The 19577-nt window shown below is 36.0% G+C and overlaps 1 protein-coding gene across 1 annotated transcript in view; it reads right to left on the reverse strand.

Moving 5' to 3' along the window:
• PTPRN2 (protein tyrosine phosphatase receptor type N2) overlaps nucleotides 1-19577 on the reverse strand; it is a 628212-nt gene that overhangs the window by 401986 nt on the left and 206649 nt on the right. The window contains exons 4-5 of the mRNA XM_079300304.1: nucleotides 8309-8426; nucleotides 3368-3530 (exon numbers count right to left, since the gene is read on the reverse strand). Of these exons, the coding sequence (XP_079156430.1) occupies nucleotides 3368-3530; nucleotides 8309-8426 (281 nt within the window). The remainder of the gene's footprint in view (nucleotides 1-3367; nucleotides 3531-8308; nucleotides 8427-19577) is intronic.

The following is a 19577-nucleotide window of genomic DNA, read 5'->3' on the forward strand; positions in this document are numbered from 1 at the left end:
TAAAAATTTTCTTGGTTAGATGAAAGCAGCACAATTGAAATTTGCTGTAACTACTCAAATACAGGCACACAGACCAACAGCAAGTTCTCCTTTACAATCTCTGAGCTTTAGCAATACCATCTATGTGCTGTCTGTCAAATCCAACAAAACCTGAGCCTCAGTTTCTGTAGGAATGTCAACAGTGCAGCAGGTTTGTCAGGGGTTTGGGTGTTTTGATATGAGAGGGGTTTGTTACAGCTGGAGGGGAGAAGGGCAGGGCAGCTCCCACATGAATTGAAGCCTCTGCATTTCTTGCCTCTGTAACTAAGATAAACCAATTCTTGTTAATTCTTGTTCTTGACTATTTATTATTTTCCATACTGCATCCAGGTTTGGTAGAAAGAAATCACAAAGACTGATAACTCAGCATTTTATGAATGGCAAAACTTTCATAAAGCCCAAGTGAGTTTGTGGGGAAGACCAAGAAAACCAAACACAAAATCCCACTAGCTAATGCTTAAGTACAAATGCCACCAAGTGCCCATTTCCTGAACAACTCCTTTCAGCTGAAGTGAAATGTTCTTTACAACTGCAACCTCAGGAAACAGACCCATCAAACTTCTGGTTTTGCAATTTATTCCCTGGCAGAGTCATTATCAGCTGGCTAGATTATAGCCTGCAGTAGATGCTGCCTAAATACTGAGAAATAATTGAGTTAATGATGAACTTCAAGTGCTTCAAAAATCACCCAAAGAAGCTCTTGCAGTAAATGGTAGACACCACAGGAATTTTGGTCAGTTATATGATTTAAATTTACTGGTGTTTTCTGTCACTGTTGTATCAAGTCTCAAGCTGAGAGTTGTTTGAACAAGGGAAATAGAAAAAGAGTTACCTGTTTAAGTTCTGTGAAGTCTTATTTTACAACTTTTGGCATAACTGTATGTGTGATGTCTACTCATTAATTCTGAAGCTCTGTAGTTTTATTCTGATAATACAAGTGGAAGAGAGTAGGGCAACAGAAGACTGAAAGTTTGTGAAATACATAAATGTTAAGATACAAAATAACAATTTCAGGGTATAAGGAATATTTTAAAACCTCTTTATCTTTTATCTTTGTTTTACATTTGGCCAGAGACCTCTGATGTCAGGCTTGGAAGCTGAATCCAAGCAGGAAGTCTGTCAAGAAGCACTGAATTTCTGCAAGGTTCAGCTACACTGCACAGCATGTTAGGTATCAAAGCAAACAGAGTAGTGCTGCATCTCCTACTCCCCAACAGCAGGAATGAAGTGACAGAGGTAAATACATACTTGAAAGAAAATTATTTTTAAAAAGGGCAAAGACCAAAAGCTGTTGGTCTACCAAAAGCTGCAGTTCTAAGTAGGGTAAAATACCTCTATCTTGTCCTTATTTTAATAAGAAAAAGACAAGAAAGTTTAAAAGGTCAGATCTTGCTACAATTATTTAATATTTGTTTGTAAGTTATTTATATATTAAGGACAAAAATAACGTACCAATATTTTGCTGAAGCTTGCAACTAAAGTGCATAAGGTAGCTATGTCCAATTTCAAGTGGTACAATCATATCAGAGGTAGCTCATTCAGCTACTTTTTTGCTTTCTCTTTTCAAATTGTTAAATTTTATGAGTATTTTTCTGCCTCTTGGAGCAGAAAAAGTCCTGGTTTCCCTCTTGTTTAAATGCTATTTCACTAATAAAACAATGAATCAAGATAAAAATACCAAGTCCCTCTTGCTTTTTCAAGAAGAGCAGTTTCATTTTATTTGCCAAGGCTAGACAAACATCTCCAGGATCATTTCAAATTCATGGCTGATCACTAGTTCTTTAAAATAATTTTCCTTTTCTCCTTTTTTTGATTTTAAATTACAGGTAACACATCTGACTCACTGTCTGTTGTTTCCAAATGCTCCTTAGTAAACAGAAGTGTACAGTTTGCTCCTATACGTGCTTCATTTCCAGATTTTCTCTTCTTTATCCCACTCCCCCAGGCTTCAGAGTACCCATTTCCATGGCAACACTCGATCAGGTTGGTGGGTGGTGTTATCACAGCAGGCTTCCCCACAGAAGGGCTCAGCCATATGGATTATTTATGAACTTGCATGACAACACCAGACCCACTGAAATACTTCTTGAGCAAGTTTTTGTTGAAAGCCGGTGATTCAAAACAGAGCATCCTCACTGCAGCCAGCGCCCAAGAGGGAAGAGCAGAGGAAAAGCCCCACCAAGGTGTCCCTGGTCCCTCCTCAGAGATGCCCTGTCTCTGCCTGGAGGCTCCTCTTGCCCCAGATGACATGTGCCATGAATCACAGGTGCTGTATAAGTCAGTCAGAACCTGGAAAGTTGTGCTTCTGACAGAGTAACAGCCATGACTAAAGGGCTGCTACAGCTGCCACTGTCACCCAGAGTTGTTGCAGATACCAGAGTGGTTGGGTGTCTCTGAGTTAGCTCCTGAACCAAACTAGAGCAGTTTGGCTTTCACACTACAGTCTCTTCAACTGAAACTTTTCCTAAGACTTCAGTATATTTTTTGGCAAATTTTGCATTTATACCGTACGCATTGAAATAGCACAGACAATTTCTTGTAAAGGATTGCTGTAACAGCAGCCTAGTTCTTTAAAATCAAAGAGTGCACATCTTTTGAGCAAAATATACAGGACTATAAGGTCCTGTTTTATTGAACCCCTTCATCCAATAATTTTAATATATTTATCAAGTTACATCTTAGAGTGAGACAGATTTTCTCTAGGAAGGGGGGAAAAAAACCTTCATTCTCAAATAGGCATGTTTGTAGTTTTTGACATGGTCAATACTCAAGATTTAATGGTTGTGATTTACCTTCTCACTATCTTTGAATATATATGTATATATGTATATATATGTATATATGTATATATATGAACCTTAACTGGTCATAGTAGGCTTTCCTTATGATCAATAAAAATTAGGAAAATTTGAGTGACAAATTATCCGACCCATTATTAAAATCTGTTTAAAGATTATATGAATTGCATCCTAAGGAACATAAACACCAGCAAGAATTTACACAGTAGTTCAGTCAGGGTTTTTGGAGAGTGGTTCAGATGCAGAGTTTCAGATCAGACAGTCAGATATTACCAGCTTTATCCCACTTTTTCTTCTTCATCATATGCAAACCATCCCTAATTAACATAAAATTCTCCAGATTTGATGAGCTGAAGTATTTACAAAGCTTAAAATTTTGAGAAAACTTCATGCACTTATCATAATCAATTAGAAGAAGTAGTAAAAAACAATGTCTGGTCTTTAGATGGAGGGGAAATTTCAAAAATGAGAACTCAGAGAAAAAAGGAAACCATAATTACAGAATGTAAGAATCATATTAAAAATACTACCTTGACAGAAGTTTTGTCATTTGTCTTCCTTGGGTACAAATTTTTAGATGCAGACTGGGAGAGAATTCTGAGATACTTAAGGTATTGCTGAAGAGATTTGGCCAAGTTCACATCATTTTCCACATCATAATTTATTTCATTATCTTCATTCTGTCCCAAAGTCCTGCACAGCAAAAGTAAGGAAAAGAAAGTTACCAGCCTGTCCAATGTATAAATTGGCCAACTAAAAAGGCACTGCAAGCCACTGTAGTGCAATACACAGCAAAAAAGTCACTCAAAAGCTTAGCAACCAGAAAAGTATAGAAAATTAAATGCTTCAGCAAAAGAAGTAAAAAAATCTTGCCCTATTAAAAATTGATTTTATGAATCAAATAATGATTCTAGAGTAAATCAAATAAAATGCCACATCAAGGTAAAGCCATATTCAAAATAAAAGAAAATGCTTGCAAAAAGGAAATACACATGATTAAATGACACCCCAAAGAAATATGAGGTGGTTCTAAGATTTTAAAAGCCTGCTGGCTTCAGTACCAATTTGGCCCTGCACCAATGTAAAGAACAGAAAAAAGACTACTGGATATGCAGAAAGAATGGAACAAGTAAACTCCAGTGAAAGGCTTGAAAAGTGAATACTGAGATAGTGCAAGTTTCTCTTCTGATCTTCTCATGTGCCTGGGATTCACAGAATAGTGGTGTTTCCTGAGTGGTTTAGACAGATTTTGGTGACATTTGCAAAGAAAAGTTAGCAATGTGATTAAATGATGGCAGTGTGGAGGTGTTTGTATGGGATTCAGAGTGCTGTGTGCAATGAATCTGAATTATTACCAGCTGTCCTCATCTATCTCAACAACACGTAAGCAGTGATGATAATTTAAATGTCAGCATTGGGAGCTATTTCATTCCTTGTGCAAGAAAGCAGAAAGTTGCCAGCCCTCTTCCTTCCCTGTGACTGAAGCTGTTTGAGGGAAATCACCTTTTGGTGTCACCATTTCCTACTCACATGCCCACGCACTTCTTCAGTGAAGAAGAATTCCAGGTGGAAGAGCTTTACAGCTCAGTGAATAAATTTGACTTTCAACATCTCTGTGCCACTGTAAACAAAATCTTATTCTACCAGCCCACATCTTGGTGCTAATGTAGAGCAGCCTGAGAGAGCATTATATCATTTTCCAAAGCTGGAATTTAATTATATTACTTTAATCAAAAATTAACAGACTTCCTTCCACGCTCACAGTTGTACCAAATGTGTGTCCCTACTAATTTAATACTAATAGATGTAATTAATAATCTAATTTACTGTGGTGGCATTGCAACCAACAGTGCTCACAGGTTTGCTCACTTTGAAACAGCAGAAAAATCCTCCATTTCTCCCCAGTGTATAACAGCAGGTTCCCATCAGGGACACAAACTCTAGGAAAAAGAAGGGGTTTTGCACAGAGCTAGCAAACCTGATCTCATTTACCATCAGCCTTGCTTCCTTCTCATGCTGTTTCAGTTTTTCTCTTATTCCAGAGTTTTAAATTCTTCTTTCTGATGGAGTATGGATGTGCAGGTAACATTATCCACCTTATTTTCAGCTTAAACCAGACCAAAACTATTCTGCAGTTTTAGAAAAAATCTGGACACTGTGCTTTCTGCTTCAGTAGAGATGAACTAATCCTAACAGGCTCTATTCATAGGAAGGATCCCAGTTGCCAACACTCATCTTTCATTCATTGATTAATTCCAACACCTATCTCCTGCTTTCTTCACTAATTTTTAAAGGAAGAGAAAATGGAAAAGAAAAAAACAACCCAGATCAAATTCTGCCCCAAGGTTTTCCACTGGAGCTAAAGGGAGCTGGATTCACAGACAAAGGACAGTGTTTAGATTGGCTTTTCAAACCATTATTTAGAATATATAGTCACTGTGACTGGTGGTATAAAAATCTGGGATCTAAGATTTCCCATTTTTCATATGGAGACATTAATTGCACTCATATTTACATTTTACATTAAATGTAGTATTTGATGCTATAAACATTTAAGCAATTAAAATGTAAAAGACTATAAAGCTTTATGTTTCATTTGATGACAACTTTAACAAGATACTATGGATACACCTGAAAGATTTTTAAAAATTTTTGTAGTTCACCACTGTATCACCTTGTTAACTTGGGAATGAAAATGCATTAACTGACCAATTATTGCAACAAAATTAAAATTGTTCTTTTAAATATGACAAAGTCATACTGGAAAAGGGATGAAAGACAAATGTATAAAAGCACTTGTTAAGTAGGAGAAATTAGTGGCAGATTAGTTCTTTTTGTGCACTTATTGGGAAGTATTTTCAGTTTTAATTTGATCTGAAAAATTACTTTGCTTACAATGAACTTAAGAGTATAAAGACGATACCACATATAATCATTTATCTACAGAAATAATTATGCATTTCCTACAAAAGCCACCATTTCAGAAGCTTTTTTTGTGAAAACATCTATATCACTGCATCTCTGCTATTTCTGGAATGTTCCCAATTAATAGATACCATACATTTTGGAATAAATTTCTCCCTTTAAAATGCTGAGAGTATCTTATTACTGAATTAATGATGGTTTTATTATAGAAATAATACTATACCCCATTTCATACATTGAAGTTTGCTGGAAACGTTTGTGGTTTTGCCTAATTGCACCAATGAACACAACTGACATTTATTCCCTCTGTGCAGAATAGACTTTTTTCCTTTATCTTGAGCCCTCTTTCAAGAGAGGGTTTTTTGAAATTTAATAAGGACCCAGGAAATACCACGTACACTCCAGTTAGCCAACAAAGAAAGAACTTTCATCTTGAAATCAAACTCCCAGTTTCAGCATTTTTTTTCTGAGATGAAATCCATGTCTTCTGTTTCATCAGATTTCGTATGCACTAATTTAGCCTAAGTCAATTTACCTTTCAAGTGTCTGAGTCTATTTTCTTGCTCTCACCAGCTCTGTGGGGATTAATGACTCATTAGTATGACTTCATATTGTCTTATTACACACGTTACCCTTAATAAAAGGCTTTCCTAACATAATGTTTCTTTGATAATTAGATACCTACTCTAAGTTGCTTTTTAAATTATTTAATTATTATCTGATAAGATTTTAGCAAGCACACTGAGCACAGTGAACATATAACACACTTGATCAGAATCTACATGACACCAGATTTCCTACTGTTCTTTGACCTACAAAACACATTGCAAATGGACAACCAGAAAAATCAATTAATGCTTTAAACTGTTGGCACATAAGATAATGCTTTCAGAAGCACAGCTTGGTGACTGCAGAAAATCTATCCACAATAGGAACTGCTTGACATGAACACATTGGAAATTCTGATGTTCCTGAAGTATCAATATACAAAATGTTGCAGTTTTTTTCTAACACATATAGTTAAAAATGTAACCCATCTCAAACTTGTTAAAAACAGGAATTCCTAAAATTGAGCATTTTTTTTTTCAATCCAAACCTCAAATAATTTCTTGTGTCTTCTTATATTTTTTTATTTTTATATAACTATGAATCTGGAACACTGCAGAATATGGTCTTGATCTCATGGAAATCTGGCCTATTTTGTTTTATTCTCATGAATAAAAAATTTAGGTGCTCTCTTAAAAAAAATCCCCAGAAGATATTGAAGATCATTTTTGATACCATCTACTGAGAGTAATCCATTCAATACTGACATTTTGTGTACCTAAGCAGTGAAAACATGTTTATGGATTCAACCACATGTTCTTATCACCTTTATGGTAATCTTTAGATCACTATCTTCTTTAAAAGTTAAGTTTCCATCTTACTGTGCTTCTGAAATGGTGCTGTGATTTTAAGAAATGATTTTGAATCAGCAAACATGAAAAACAGGGTCAAAGTCTCTGAATTAAATCAAAACAAAGTGAGGCAAATACATTTCAAGGCACTAAGAAGTATCAGCTACACAGCATTTTATTTCCAAAAAAGAGGCAATGTAGAAAAGAAAAAGTTCAGCAATATATGCAAACAACATACTGCAGTACATGAAGATCTGGATTCCAACATTCAATATTTTGCCCATCAAGTCTAGAAGTTCAAATTTATTCCACCATGATGAAAGGTTTTTTAACAAAAAGCCCTTTCTTTCAATTTCACTACTTTTGAGAATGTGCTTCTTAAAATCATGTAAGAGAAAGCAAAATTTGTCCTTTTTAATTGTTCCTAAAATTTCATTCTGGGGTTTATGTGGCTGGGTTGCACTTAAAAGCCTGTAGGACAGAACAGCCCAGGTAAAAGAGTCTCTTTATATGTGTAACTGTATATGAAGATGATATGATTTCAGGTACTACAAACATATCACTCTACAGAATTACTGATGTGTCTCTTGCAACCAATTACTGCAAAGTCACCTCTCAATACCTTTCAAGCCATGTCCCAACATTATTTTCTATCATAGGAACTTGCAGGAATGTCTCCTCCCTGACCAAATTTTGCAACTACCTCTAGGAATCTATGGAGCTCAAATCAATTATAGGTATGTTTTGGAAGAATTTGACTTTGAAAATATAATTAGTCACTCAGAATGTCATTCAATGCTTAGTCCAGAATAAAATATCTCCTGTAGTTGAGCTACCATAAGTTTGTTTTTTTAAGCCACTCATGGGTAGGGCTGGCTGAACTGACACTAGACAGTGCATAAACTGAATGAAAGGCCTTATATTTTGAATTCTGACACCTTAATTAACAATAGAAATTGTGTTTCCTTAACTTGAGGATAAAAAGAAGAACAAGGTCCAGGATTTTAATTCATTCTGTCTCCTGAACACTGGTGGACACCTTTATATAGATGGTGGCTTTTGTGATTTTTTTTTAAATTCTGGGCCAACCTCTTTCTTATAATTTGCAACCTTTCCAAAACCCAAGCAAAAAACCCCCAGAAGACTTACCTTCCTGTGTCAGATCCTTCAGATACAAACATATCAGGATGTCTGCTGTGGATTTTGTGAATGGTTGAGAGTTCCTGACCAACAACATGCTGTGTGTAATCATCTCGCCAGGTAAAACCTGATAAATAATGAAACAAGCAAACAAAAACAGAATGAAAAAGATTCACTGTTTAATAACTTGGAAGTTTGGCAAAAATGTGCCCTATATAAACAACATTTTAAAAAAAGAAAAAAAAAGAAGTCCCACTCAGTTGCAACCAAAGAATGAACTGCAGATTCTTCTCCTCTCTATGAAATTCTGTTAATGAAATTTTGCTAATGGAACTTCCTTGCAATGGAAGGAAGTAAATCACATGAGGACATTTTGAAAGCCTTTGGTCTTAGCAGAATCTCAACCAGTTGCAAACCAGTTTTAATAGATTAAAACAGGGTTATTTTGGACAGCTATGGAAATTATCCCACTAGCTGATGTCTCTTGAAAGTTTGCTCCATTTCTTCTCCATTCACAGCACAATGCCCCCTCCCTGTTTTCCCCAGGAAACATTAAGGTTTGGAACACTGAGGAGCTAATATTACAAGTTTAAGTATAACAGGTGGAGGTCAATTTAAGTTATATTTAAATGTTGCAACAAAGAGCTTTTCAGTAAAGGGGGAGCAACTATGCAACTATGTAGGCAAATTACAGTGACTACTCATTAAGTACATGCACTTCCAATCTCATGCTAATTATACCTGAAATAATGATATAATCCCAAACATAATTTTTTCCTGATTTCTAGATTTTTTACATGTTATAGTAACACTTCAGTTATAGAATCTGGTGGTACAATTATCTGTAAATATCTAATAACTAAATATCACACAGCTGAAGAGAATTTCTACTGTTATGCCCTGTGCAGCCAACCACTACAAATCTCTCAATGAATATTGATAGAACTTCCAGATATGGTTATCCTGATAAAATCTTCCTGTAAGAAGCCACCTAAAGAAAAATCCTCTCTAGCACCATATGCAGGCAGTCAGATCTGGATGTTGGAATCAGGAAGGGAAGTTGCTAGAAATTGGAAGGAGGATTTCTGGTTCAGTCCCTATTTTATATAAAAATTACTAACTTCATCACCATCTGGAGTCAACATGAGGTTTTTTGGTGTAGGCAGACCCTTAGGATGAAGATAAAACATCCTCAGCCTCAGAACTGGGAACTTGGCTACTACACAACCTGGATGGGTACTTTACTCTTTAAGCTCTTCAGATTTTTCCACTGTATTGAATGGGAATTACTTATCTGTTTACTAAATTCTAAAATTAAAAAAAGAAGCCTAAGTAAAACATTTCTATGTTCTGCCAAAGGAGACGATTCTGAGCACACTGAAGTAAAAATTACTTTAATATTTATTAAATTTTCATCCTAGAGAGGAGATACAAATAAGTTCAATATATGTTTAGACAGGGCTAGGAAGCATCAAAACTATGCTGTTGTCTTGGATTTAGACAAGATTTAGGGGAGGAAAAAAGAAAGGTCCCATTTGAGGAAGATTCAGATGGACTGCATCCCAAACTTCTCTTTTCATTAGTGAAAAAATAAAAATAAAAAATCTGAACCAATGTAAGTAAGCATGAAAGCTTTAACAAACAAAAAAAACCTTTCTAACATTCCACCTGAGATCGTTCTTTTCCTTAAAAAAAATATGACTAAAATTTATTGAGGAAACACTTCACCTGAAGCTACATTAGATGTTAATGGCTACAGTAAATGATTCCAGACACTTGGGAGGGGAAAGAATATCTGTCTCTATCTAATCTAGTTTTATTTCTGATTCATCCTTTTCAAATGCAAATATCACCTTTTCAAAGATGCCATGTAAGAAGATGGATTCAAATAGTTTCAAAAATCTAAATCTAAGGCTGCTCAGAACATGTTTTTATGTGAACACACAAAAATGAGTCACCATGCACCAATGATTACTTTGATGTAATGCAATTAAAATTATTTTAAAACAAAGTTGAGATATATTCCATACCTATTTATTTATATATATGTATGTATAAATATTCAGCTTTACTTCTCTGTTGTCTAGCACTACACATTTCTGTTTGTTTTATAATCTCATGAAGGAGAAAAAAACTAGGATAACTTTCAATTTTAGTAGAATGTGCGACATAAAAAATTCAGCTAAAATACATATGTAGTAAAAACATTTGCACAGCCTTAAAACTACTAATTTATGAACTATGAGTCCAAAATCACTACAGTTTCACTCTCTAAGTCAATGCCATCCCTATTAAAGGCTAAAGAATACACAACAAATAACATAAACCTTGAAGAAAAACACATAGAATTATTCTGAAGAGCTTTTTTCAAATTAAGGCAAGAAGAGATTATCCATGGTACCTGCATAAAGATAAATTAATCTCTTTGAATCCTGAGCAATACAGAGTTTTGTGCCTACAAACCCCAATGTTTTCAGTAAAAGAGTGTATGGAACCATTGTGATGTCTGTTCTTATGGTCTGTTGTTATCTTCAATGTATTTTCTCCTCCTGCTGCACTATTTTAACATCTTTCCTAATGCATTTCAAACCAGTAAGGATACACTATCATCCTTAATGCCGTAAAAAAATGTAACTATGGCACTAAAAAAGAGTAAATAGATGAAAGAAAAACAAACTACTTGTTAGAGAGGGAATATATAGTTAGGGAATATGCCCTCAGCTGTATCTCCAGCACTGCTATCTCACTTCAGTGTTAGAACAAGACATGGATAAAAACCACAAATTTTAACTAATTCAAAAACCCCCTTGTCAGTAATTTAACATTGCTGTCTCTTATGCAACGATCTCAGGAACTGCAGCTCGTCTAAAGCTAACCTCATGCCAATCATTTCCCAGCATTGTTTCAGTTTCAAAAAAAAATATTTCCCCCACGGTGAGCTGGATAACGCGGGGCATTCAGGAGGCACAAAGGCACGGTGACAGCGGAATGGCGGCGAGGGCAGCGCAGAGCCATTCCCTGTCGCTCTGTGTCGCCGCCGCCATTACCCGATTACCGGGCGCAATTAGTGCGATTGCTGCGCGCTGGCTGAGCAGGATCACAGCGCGCATTGTTCCATCTCGCATCCCCCTCGCTGCAGCCCACACTCCCACCCAGCGGCAATGGCAAGGGAGCAGAAGAGTCTGGGGGACACTGAAATGACCCAAACGCTGTGACAGCAGCAGCAGCAGCCACGAAACTGCTCTCGCTTGAAGGTCATTGATAGTGAGATCCCACGGAAAACAGGTTTTCCCCACAGAGGGTGGCACTTTTCATTGGTTTCAGCCCAATGTTTATTTTTTTTCTTTTAATTTAATTGGAACTCCATAATCTAAATGTATTTTAAAAAGGAATGCCAGTATAAAGACAGTGAAGAGAAGGCATTAATACCTTTATCAAACCCAACTGGAAGGTCAAATCTAATGGAGGTGTCTTGATATGACACAGTCTTTCATACCATCAGATATCTCCCCAGGTTTTTTATTTCCACATCATACTCTATTATTAGTAGTATTACTATTAGTATTAGTATTATTACCCATCACTACAAAAATAATAAAATTGTTTAGGTCCCCATCATATTCAACACTTAGCAATGGCTGTGTCAACAAAGACTACTCTTCTAAGAATTATTAGTTGAAATCAAATCCAAAGCAAGCAGTTTGAATAGTGAAGAAAGCAGTTTCAGAGATTCACAGTGGCGAAGATGTTGGCTTCTATCTACAAAATTAAAATTACTTTCAAATTCATCTTAAAACGTCACTTAACCTGCTTAATTGCCTTTGCTGCTACAGCAATTAGAGAGAATTACTGAAAAATACTCAAAATTCAAATATGTATTTCTTTCTTCCAGCTGATCAATTTTTCTAAGCAATTGTATTCTTTTGTGCTGTTTTGACTTTGTTTTCCATCTTGGAGAAACTTGATGTCTCTCCAAATATACCTTACCTCATCTTTAATACATGTAAATTGTAACAGCATCTTTTGAAAACATTCATCTGCTACTTCTCTCTCTAAACTTATTCTAGTTCAAACTTACTAATACAAATGAAATTCTCTCCCTTTGAAGGCCTAAGCAAGAAAACCAAAATATGTCTTTTTAACAGTTTGGAGGAGTTCTGGTGTAAATCAGAAGAACTCAATAAAAGTCCTTTAAACAAACAACAGTTCTCACTGCCCAGAGATTTGGCTGTGCAAATCTTCTTGCTGCTGTTCCCGACCCTCTTCCCAGCCAGCATGGCTGAGGCTGAATAGGGATCTGCAGGAAAGTCCAGCAGAACCTTTGATTCTTCCAGCTCTTGTGCCAACCAAAATCTAAAACTATTAGTTCTGCATTAATATATGATCAACAAAATTATGTTTACAAACCAAGTTCATTGAAAACGACAGGAAATTATGCTAAATTTGCAGAAACCTATATACTAAAACTTGATCCCTCTTTGTCAGGACAATCCCCTTTATAAAGGCCCAAAACCCTTAGAATGATTCAGAATTAAAACCAGGATAGGCACTATTTCTGAGTTGTGACATTATTTTTTCTCCAATTTTTGGTAATGTTAGGCATTTTGTCCCTATATAGTAGATTAAAAATATTTTTTTTCTCTGAGCTACCTTCAACTGCTACTTCATTTCAGCCAGGAAACTCTCAGCTGTAGAGCTCAGAGACTTTCATCCCCCATGCCATGTGTTGCAAATTGTTAATGCCTACTTTAGCTGTCAGAACGTCTGCAGAATTGGGAATGATTTTCTTTCTTCCCTATTTTCACAACAGACAGGTCAGCGTACCATACAGACATGCCTTTCTGCAGGCTGCCTTTCCACATTCTCCAGAGGAGCTGCTCTTGTTCCCATTCCAGACCTCCCTTTTCAGAGCTCAAGGACATACCAAATAACGTTCACATATTTCAGCTCTGGCTAAGTCAAAATTGCAGCTTTAATGCTGAAGTTGCTGTGTACAACAAAATTAAGTCTTTCAATTGCTATTGCTGTATTTCCTAAGATTACAGCCAGAAAATAAAATCATGGTGTTTTCTCTTAAAATAAAACTTCATCCAAAAGCTATTTTTCAATACAACTTGAAATAGAGAAGTTAAATGCAGCTCTTAAACCACAACATTTTAATTTCTCATTTTTTTGTATTTGAATATTCATTTTTAGTGAAAATTTTGACTAAGACATTTTCTACAAAATAGGAAGAAAGCCTGCCAAAACACTTTGTATTACACTTCCACAAAAACTTACTTCAATTGATTTTTTTTGTGTTTCTTTCTAGATGACAAGAAAATCTGGTTCAGAATTTATTTGAAGAAATGACTGGTGGTTAAAACCAGTCATCACCACTCTTGTCCAATCCATTTCAGCTGGAGTTGTGGTCATCCTCTCCTGAAAGTCCTCTGGAGCTTTTTTTATTTCATTCTCTTTTCCACTGCCAGGTTTGCATTGGTGACTTGCCTTCTTTTGGAGTTTCTAGTGAGACCTTCCTATTATGGAAGAATTTCATTTGCTGCACTCAGCAGCAATTCACTCACACACTCAAAGAGCTTCTGTTTGAATGAGCAGATGAAAGGGCTGCCTAAGGATTACGGCTTCAATTTTTCATATATTGTTTTATTATACATAAAAGCGATAATCTCCATAGAATTAAATTACAACCATGATCTGCTTACAGTCCTGATTTTAATTTACTCTAAGAAACTATCCCAGAAGGTAGAGGGAAGGCTTTCCTCTTCAGTTTTTGATATTTTTCTGTTATTTGAAAAAGCTAAATGAGTGCTTCATTTGCCAAGGAGATTATAAAATGCTCTCACAGGACTCAGTATGTAATGTTTCCTTACCTTTATTTCAGCTCTTGCAGAGATCTACAAATAATTGGGTTTCTATAAGAGAAAGTTTCTAAGTGTTATATAAGACTTTTCCACCACTGGAGCTGATAGTAATAAAATAATAATACCATAATGCAAAATATATCTCCAGACTTCCACATGGAGCAGTTTACTTTCCAAAGACTATAGCAGAGTGGATACATGATTCCCAAATCCCATGCTATTCATGTCATATTAACCTTCTCACAAGCTGTCGACCCTCAACCCAAAAGTATATAATTCTATTTACAGAAATGCTTTTTAGGAAAGGAGATTGTCTTGTGTCGTTCCAACTTGGTATTAATGTTCAACTTTAATCTAACTCATGGCCAATACCATCTTTAAATTTAATATCTTTCTGCCCTGTCTACGTTGTGACCTATTCATTAAAAAAAAATCAGCTCTAATACATGGTGAGTAAAGCTGCACCTTCTACTCCTCCATTTGCTTCTTTCCCTGTACTATGCACAAGTATTTCCTCTGTGCTGTCAGTTCAAGGAGTTCTCATGAACATGAGGAAATATTCACATGCACTCAAAATAGTGACACTAAAATAAAGATGAGACTGCTTGTTTCACCGAGCTTTGAACCCAAATGCAGTAACTAGCAATCACACAAGATGTAACTATTCCAAATTTAACCCAAAAAGGTCTGATGTTAGTTCCACACTGCAAAACACCTCTTTAATACATTAATCCTCTGCAATTTCCTTTTAGACTAAGTAGTGATGATTTTTTTCTGTCAAAATTACTTTCATTTTTCTGTTTCTTTTTCTTTCCTTTTCTGTCTTATTATTCCCTTCAAAGATGTCTTACACCACTCTACACTTTCATTCAAACTCAAAGTTTCTCTCAAACTCAGGATCTCTTTAAGTATGCAGAAATTGGTTATAATGCTAGACTGTACAGTGCTAAGAATGGAGATTTTGTCCAAATAGTAGTTATCCATGCATTTAAAATCAGCAGGTTTTCCATCTCATTTTATTTTATCCAACTCATTTCATGCTACCAGTAGGAAGACAGCCTGATTGTCACAAAAATATAGTTCCTGGGAAAGGATTTTGAAGTGCCTTCAGTCTGGAAATTAAAACATCACCTGTAACAAGGTAGAATTGGTTGAAAATGTGCTGGCACTTAAATCAGTACAGAAAATTAAGTGGATATACAGGTTACACTTACTCTGGCAAATTCATCTCAGACCTACAGTTCTTCATGTATTTTTAAATGCTTATGAGCAGAACTGTTCTTTCAGCTCCACATAGTGGTTCTCACTCCCATTTTATGTAACTGCTGGACTGTCATAGATGTTTGTGAAAAATCAATTTTCAGCTGTCAGAGCAGAGGTCTCAGCTGCACATGCAAAGCCAATACCCAGGGGTGCCACCCCAGGGCTGCAGCTGCAAGGGCTCCTCCACCTTTGGTTCTGAACAAAATTCCCTCTGACCAAAGTACAGACAATGCAGCAGCAGCGTGGAGGGAGGGGTACAATGGGCAGAGCAAAGGCTTCTCCAGGACACTCCCAGGCTATCCCATCAGGAAACTCCATATTCCTGGAACACTTCTCCTAGGAAGGGCCTTAGATCTGCTGCTCATCACACTGTGCTGCACTATGACAAACACAAATTAAAGCAAGTAAAAAGTAATTTGTTTATTTTAAAGGATTGGAAGAAACTCTACATGCAGTTTGTGCAGAACCATGTCTTCCATTTTCCACTTTTTACTGAGACTATAAATTCTTCCTGGGAGAGGCCATATATTGCATGCATTTGCAGAGTCTCTTTCTACAGCAATAATAACAATAATTTTTATTGTTGCTATTATTATTAATAAAAGTTCAGCAATTGCAGAAAAGAGGGTTCCCCTTAGGAATCTTGTAAGGATCTTGGTGGCTGGAATCTTGGAGTTTTCCAGGGAACTGCATTAGCAAAGTCAGTTTGCCTGTAGCAAAAATGAACAATCTGCAGGTCATGCTGTTCCCCAAAATCTGATTAGAGCTCCTCAGGTTTAATTTTGAATTCACCCCATGTAGAGAAAATACAGACACAGAATTTGTGCAACCCTGAAAGAATTTTCAGTCAGAAGAGTATTTGAATTACCTTCTTTTTAATTTCTTATGCTCAAAAAATGTTTGGGTGTTGATCCTCCAACCAACTGCAATGGAGGATACAATTACTGTACATTAAATGACAGATATTTTTTAATTAAGCCATTTTAGTCTTTGCATCTCAGGGCTCTGATTTACAACTCCAATTTTTAATTCCAATTAAAAAATTACTGTACCACTTTTAAGCCAAGGTACAGTGTCTGCCCATGTACTAAGCTGGTGTCTATGAGTAAAAATTCTATTATTTGACTTATTTTAGCCAACAATGAAAAGGTTTTCATGAGTGAATCTCTAACTGACATGATTTCCAATATGATGTTCATATTCCCTCCTTTGTTTCATGCAGTTAATACCTCAGTAAGATTTAATAACATTTTTAGACAATTCATATAGTGCTGATTCATGGATCCACACTGATGCTTTGTCAGCTGCACACACTATTGTTTCTTTACTGCTTTCTGGGGTTGATCTCTCTGAACATTTAAAATATGCCATGATAAAGCTGCGACTCAGTTTTACCACAGTAAACCACAATGCTACTAAAAAAGGGGTTTTTTTAAACCTTTAAATTAGCTTTTGAAAAAGACTGTCAGTGAATTAAGTATTTTCACTAGAAGAGCTGGAAAAGCTCATCAGATATGAACTTAAAACCCCTGAAATCTGAGTCTTTATGAGGACAGTTTCTGTTGGTGTCTATTCATAACACATCACTGCATTCAAAAAGCTTCATTAGGATTTTGCTGGTAACTCTAAAGAGCAGCTAGGTCTAAATGTATTTCACTGGAAACTCTGACATTAACAAAATGCCTCCAAAAAAGAAACAGTGACATAACACTGAAATAAAACATACTGAGGGGACATAAAAATTCCCATCAGTTCTGGGAGAAATGTTATCTTTGTGAGTTCTGTGCTTAGCAAAAATCTGAATATTCTCAAGTAAAAGCTCCACTAGTTTCATGCCACTAAGGTCTAACACTAATTGCACAGACCTGCTATTCCCAGTGTGCTCATTATGAACTCAGAGAACTTTCTCTGGGCATAAACCATGGCTTGAGGTGTAGCCTGGACCTGCAGGCTGAGCCACAGAGTGGGGAGAACATGATGGGGGACCAGAAGCTCTCATGCCTTTTCTTGGATCTTCCCTTCCTCTTCTAAGGCAGCACCAGCTCTGTGGCTCATTTCTCTATCTGCACCACAGAAATAACAACACACTAGTTCAGGGGTTAAAGTTGTACTGCATTCCATGAGACATTTGAATGTTGTAGAACTGTGCTGGCAAAAACAAGGAACAGTGGCAAAAAGAGAATTCACCAGGAGCTACTGCAATATGGCACAAACTAAGTGGCAGGTACTTGGATTTTTTGTCAACTTCAGTGTATTTTTACTATTTAAGGACTAGTAACTAATATAAAGGACTTTAATATCATAAACACCATTTATTCTAGAAATTTTTTCATCAGTAGCTTTGAATGCAGTAAAAAGCAGCAAACCTGCTTTAAAGCAACACTGATGTGGAGCAGCAATGATGATAGAGCGTTACCAAAACACTGGTGGTGTAACTCTTATTTCTCATTATTGGTATTGTTACAGAGGATAAGTCTGAGCAGTGGCTCCCAGCTTTAAAAAATAATGATATTTTTCTAGATAATCGACTGCTGCCTATTTCCATACTTCTGATGTGGTGGAACAGTCATGTGCCTTATTTTCTACGTCCTCAGGGTATCCTGGTAAAATGTCACATGAATTTTTCTCTCACGTTAAGAAAACAAAACCTGCATATTAATTCTTTTTAAGGGAGGCATAAAATGCAATAAGAAAAGAACATTGATTATTCTATTCATCTATAAACTACTCCAGTAGACATATTAATAATACTGGAAAATGTAATGTAGCTTTAATTAACAGCAGTGCTCCCCCCATGTTATATCAGTCTTGATAGAGATGAAACCTGCTGCAATCAATCTGATTGCTCTGAGAGCAGCTTAAGCTAATTCTCAACAAAAGAGAAAGTTAAAAAGTCAGAATATCACACAATTTTTACAAGTATTTTGTTATTTAAATTAAGATTTCTGTGTCACTGACCAGAAAGGTTTCTTAGTAGAGAAATTACAAGCAACTGTCTCTGTAAATGTAACCAAGAGCTGATGTCTCCAAGAGTTCCATACACTCTGCCATGGCTGTTCCAAATACCAGAATAAAAATGACAAAGAACTGTCCTCTTCTAACTCCAAAATCCTTGTGGCTCAGTTGTCCAAATCTGTAGCTCAGTAAAGTAATCTACCTCAAATTATTTGCTACCATGGCCCCAAAAGGCACAAATCTTAGAAAGAGCAATGAGTGATTTTCACACAGTGTTAGCAGTTTCAAATAGGAAAAAAAAAACAAAAAAACTTTGTCTGGGGAAACAATCAGTTTCTTTTACACTTCAGGACTTTTGGTTGAAATGAGAAAACTAGGATTAACTTGGTTTTTTTTTACAATGACAAATAAAGAGAAACACAGGGCATGGCAAATGCAATGATTTATTGTTAATTTGCTATTCCTACTCACCATTTATTTCTATGTCTAGATATAAAGATAAAACTGTATATATATTTTACTTTACATGCATTATATGACATTAAAGAAAATATTTCCTTCTCTCAATTACTTCTCAGCCAAATGCCAAAGGTTCAAACATATAAACTGAACATGTCTGTCTTGACAGCCAGATAAGACTGAGCTTTTGTACTTTACATTATATTTAGCAGTGAGTCAGGTTTGGATCATTTTGCTCTATGCAGTACCAAGCTATGCCCTTAAATCTATGACATTTTTAGAAGCCAAATATATCCAATGTTATTCAGAAAGATCATTTTTGATCAACCTGTTTGACTGAAAGTAAATTAGAATTGGTCAAGATCTCCAAGATTATGGCAAAGATATTCACATTGATATGTCAGAAAAAAGACAAGTCTTTTTCACATCTATTCTGTATTTAGTAAAAAAAAATCAGTTTAGCTGACTGTGATGTTTATATACTTTGTGGATGTAATGTTTCAGGTTTGTTCTTTTCTCTTTTTGTAATCCACATTACAACACAGTCTAAATAAGATTGTGCAGCCACACCAGATTACAGCTGTGCAGGCACCACCACTGCAAGGCATGATGCACTCCCCAGATGCTCCTGCTCCTGGAGCTCCTCTCCTGCACACTCAGATGTCACCTGGCACAGAAACAGGGCCATTTATTTCCCATGGCTCTCCTAGAGACTGGGCAGGTTATGCTGTGTGGAT

This window comes from Erithacus rubecula, assembly GCF_903797595.1.
Source record: "Erithacus rubecula genome assembly, chromosome: 3".
NCBI classification, from domain to species: Eukaryota; Metazoa; Chordata; class Aves; order Passeriformes; family Muscicapidae; genus Erithacus; species Erithacus rubecula.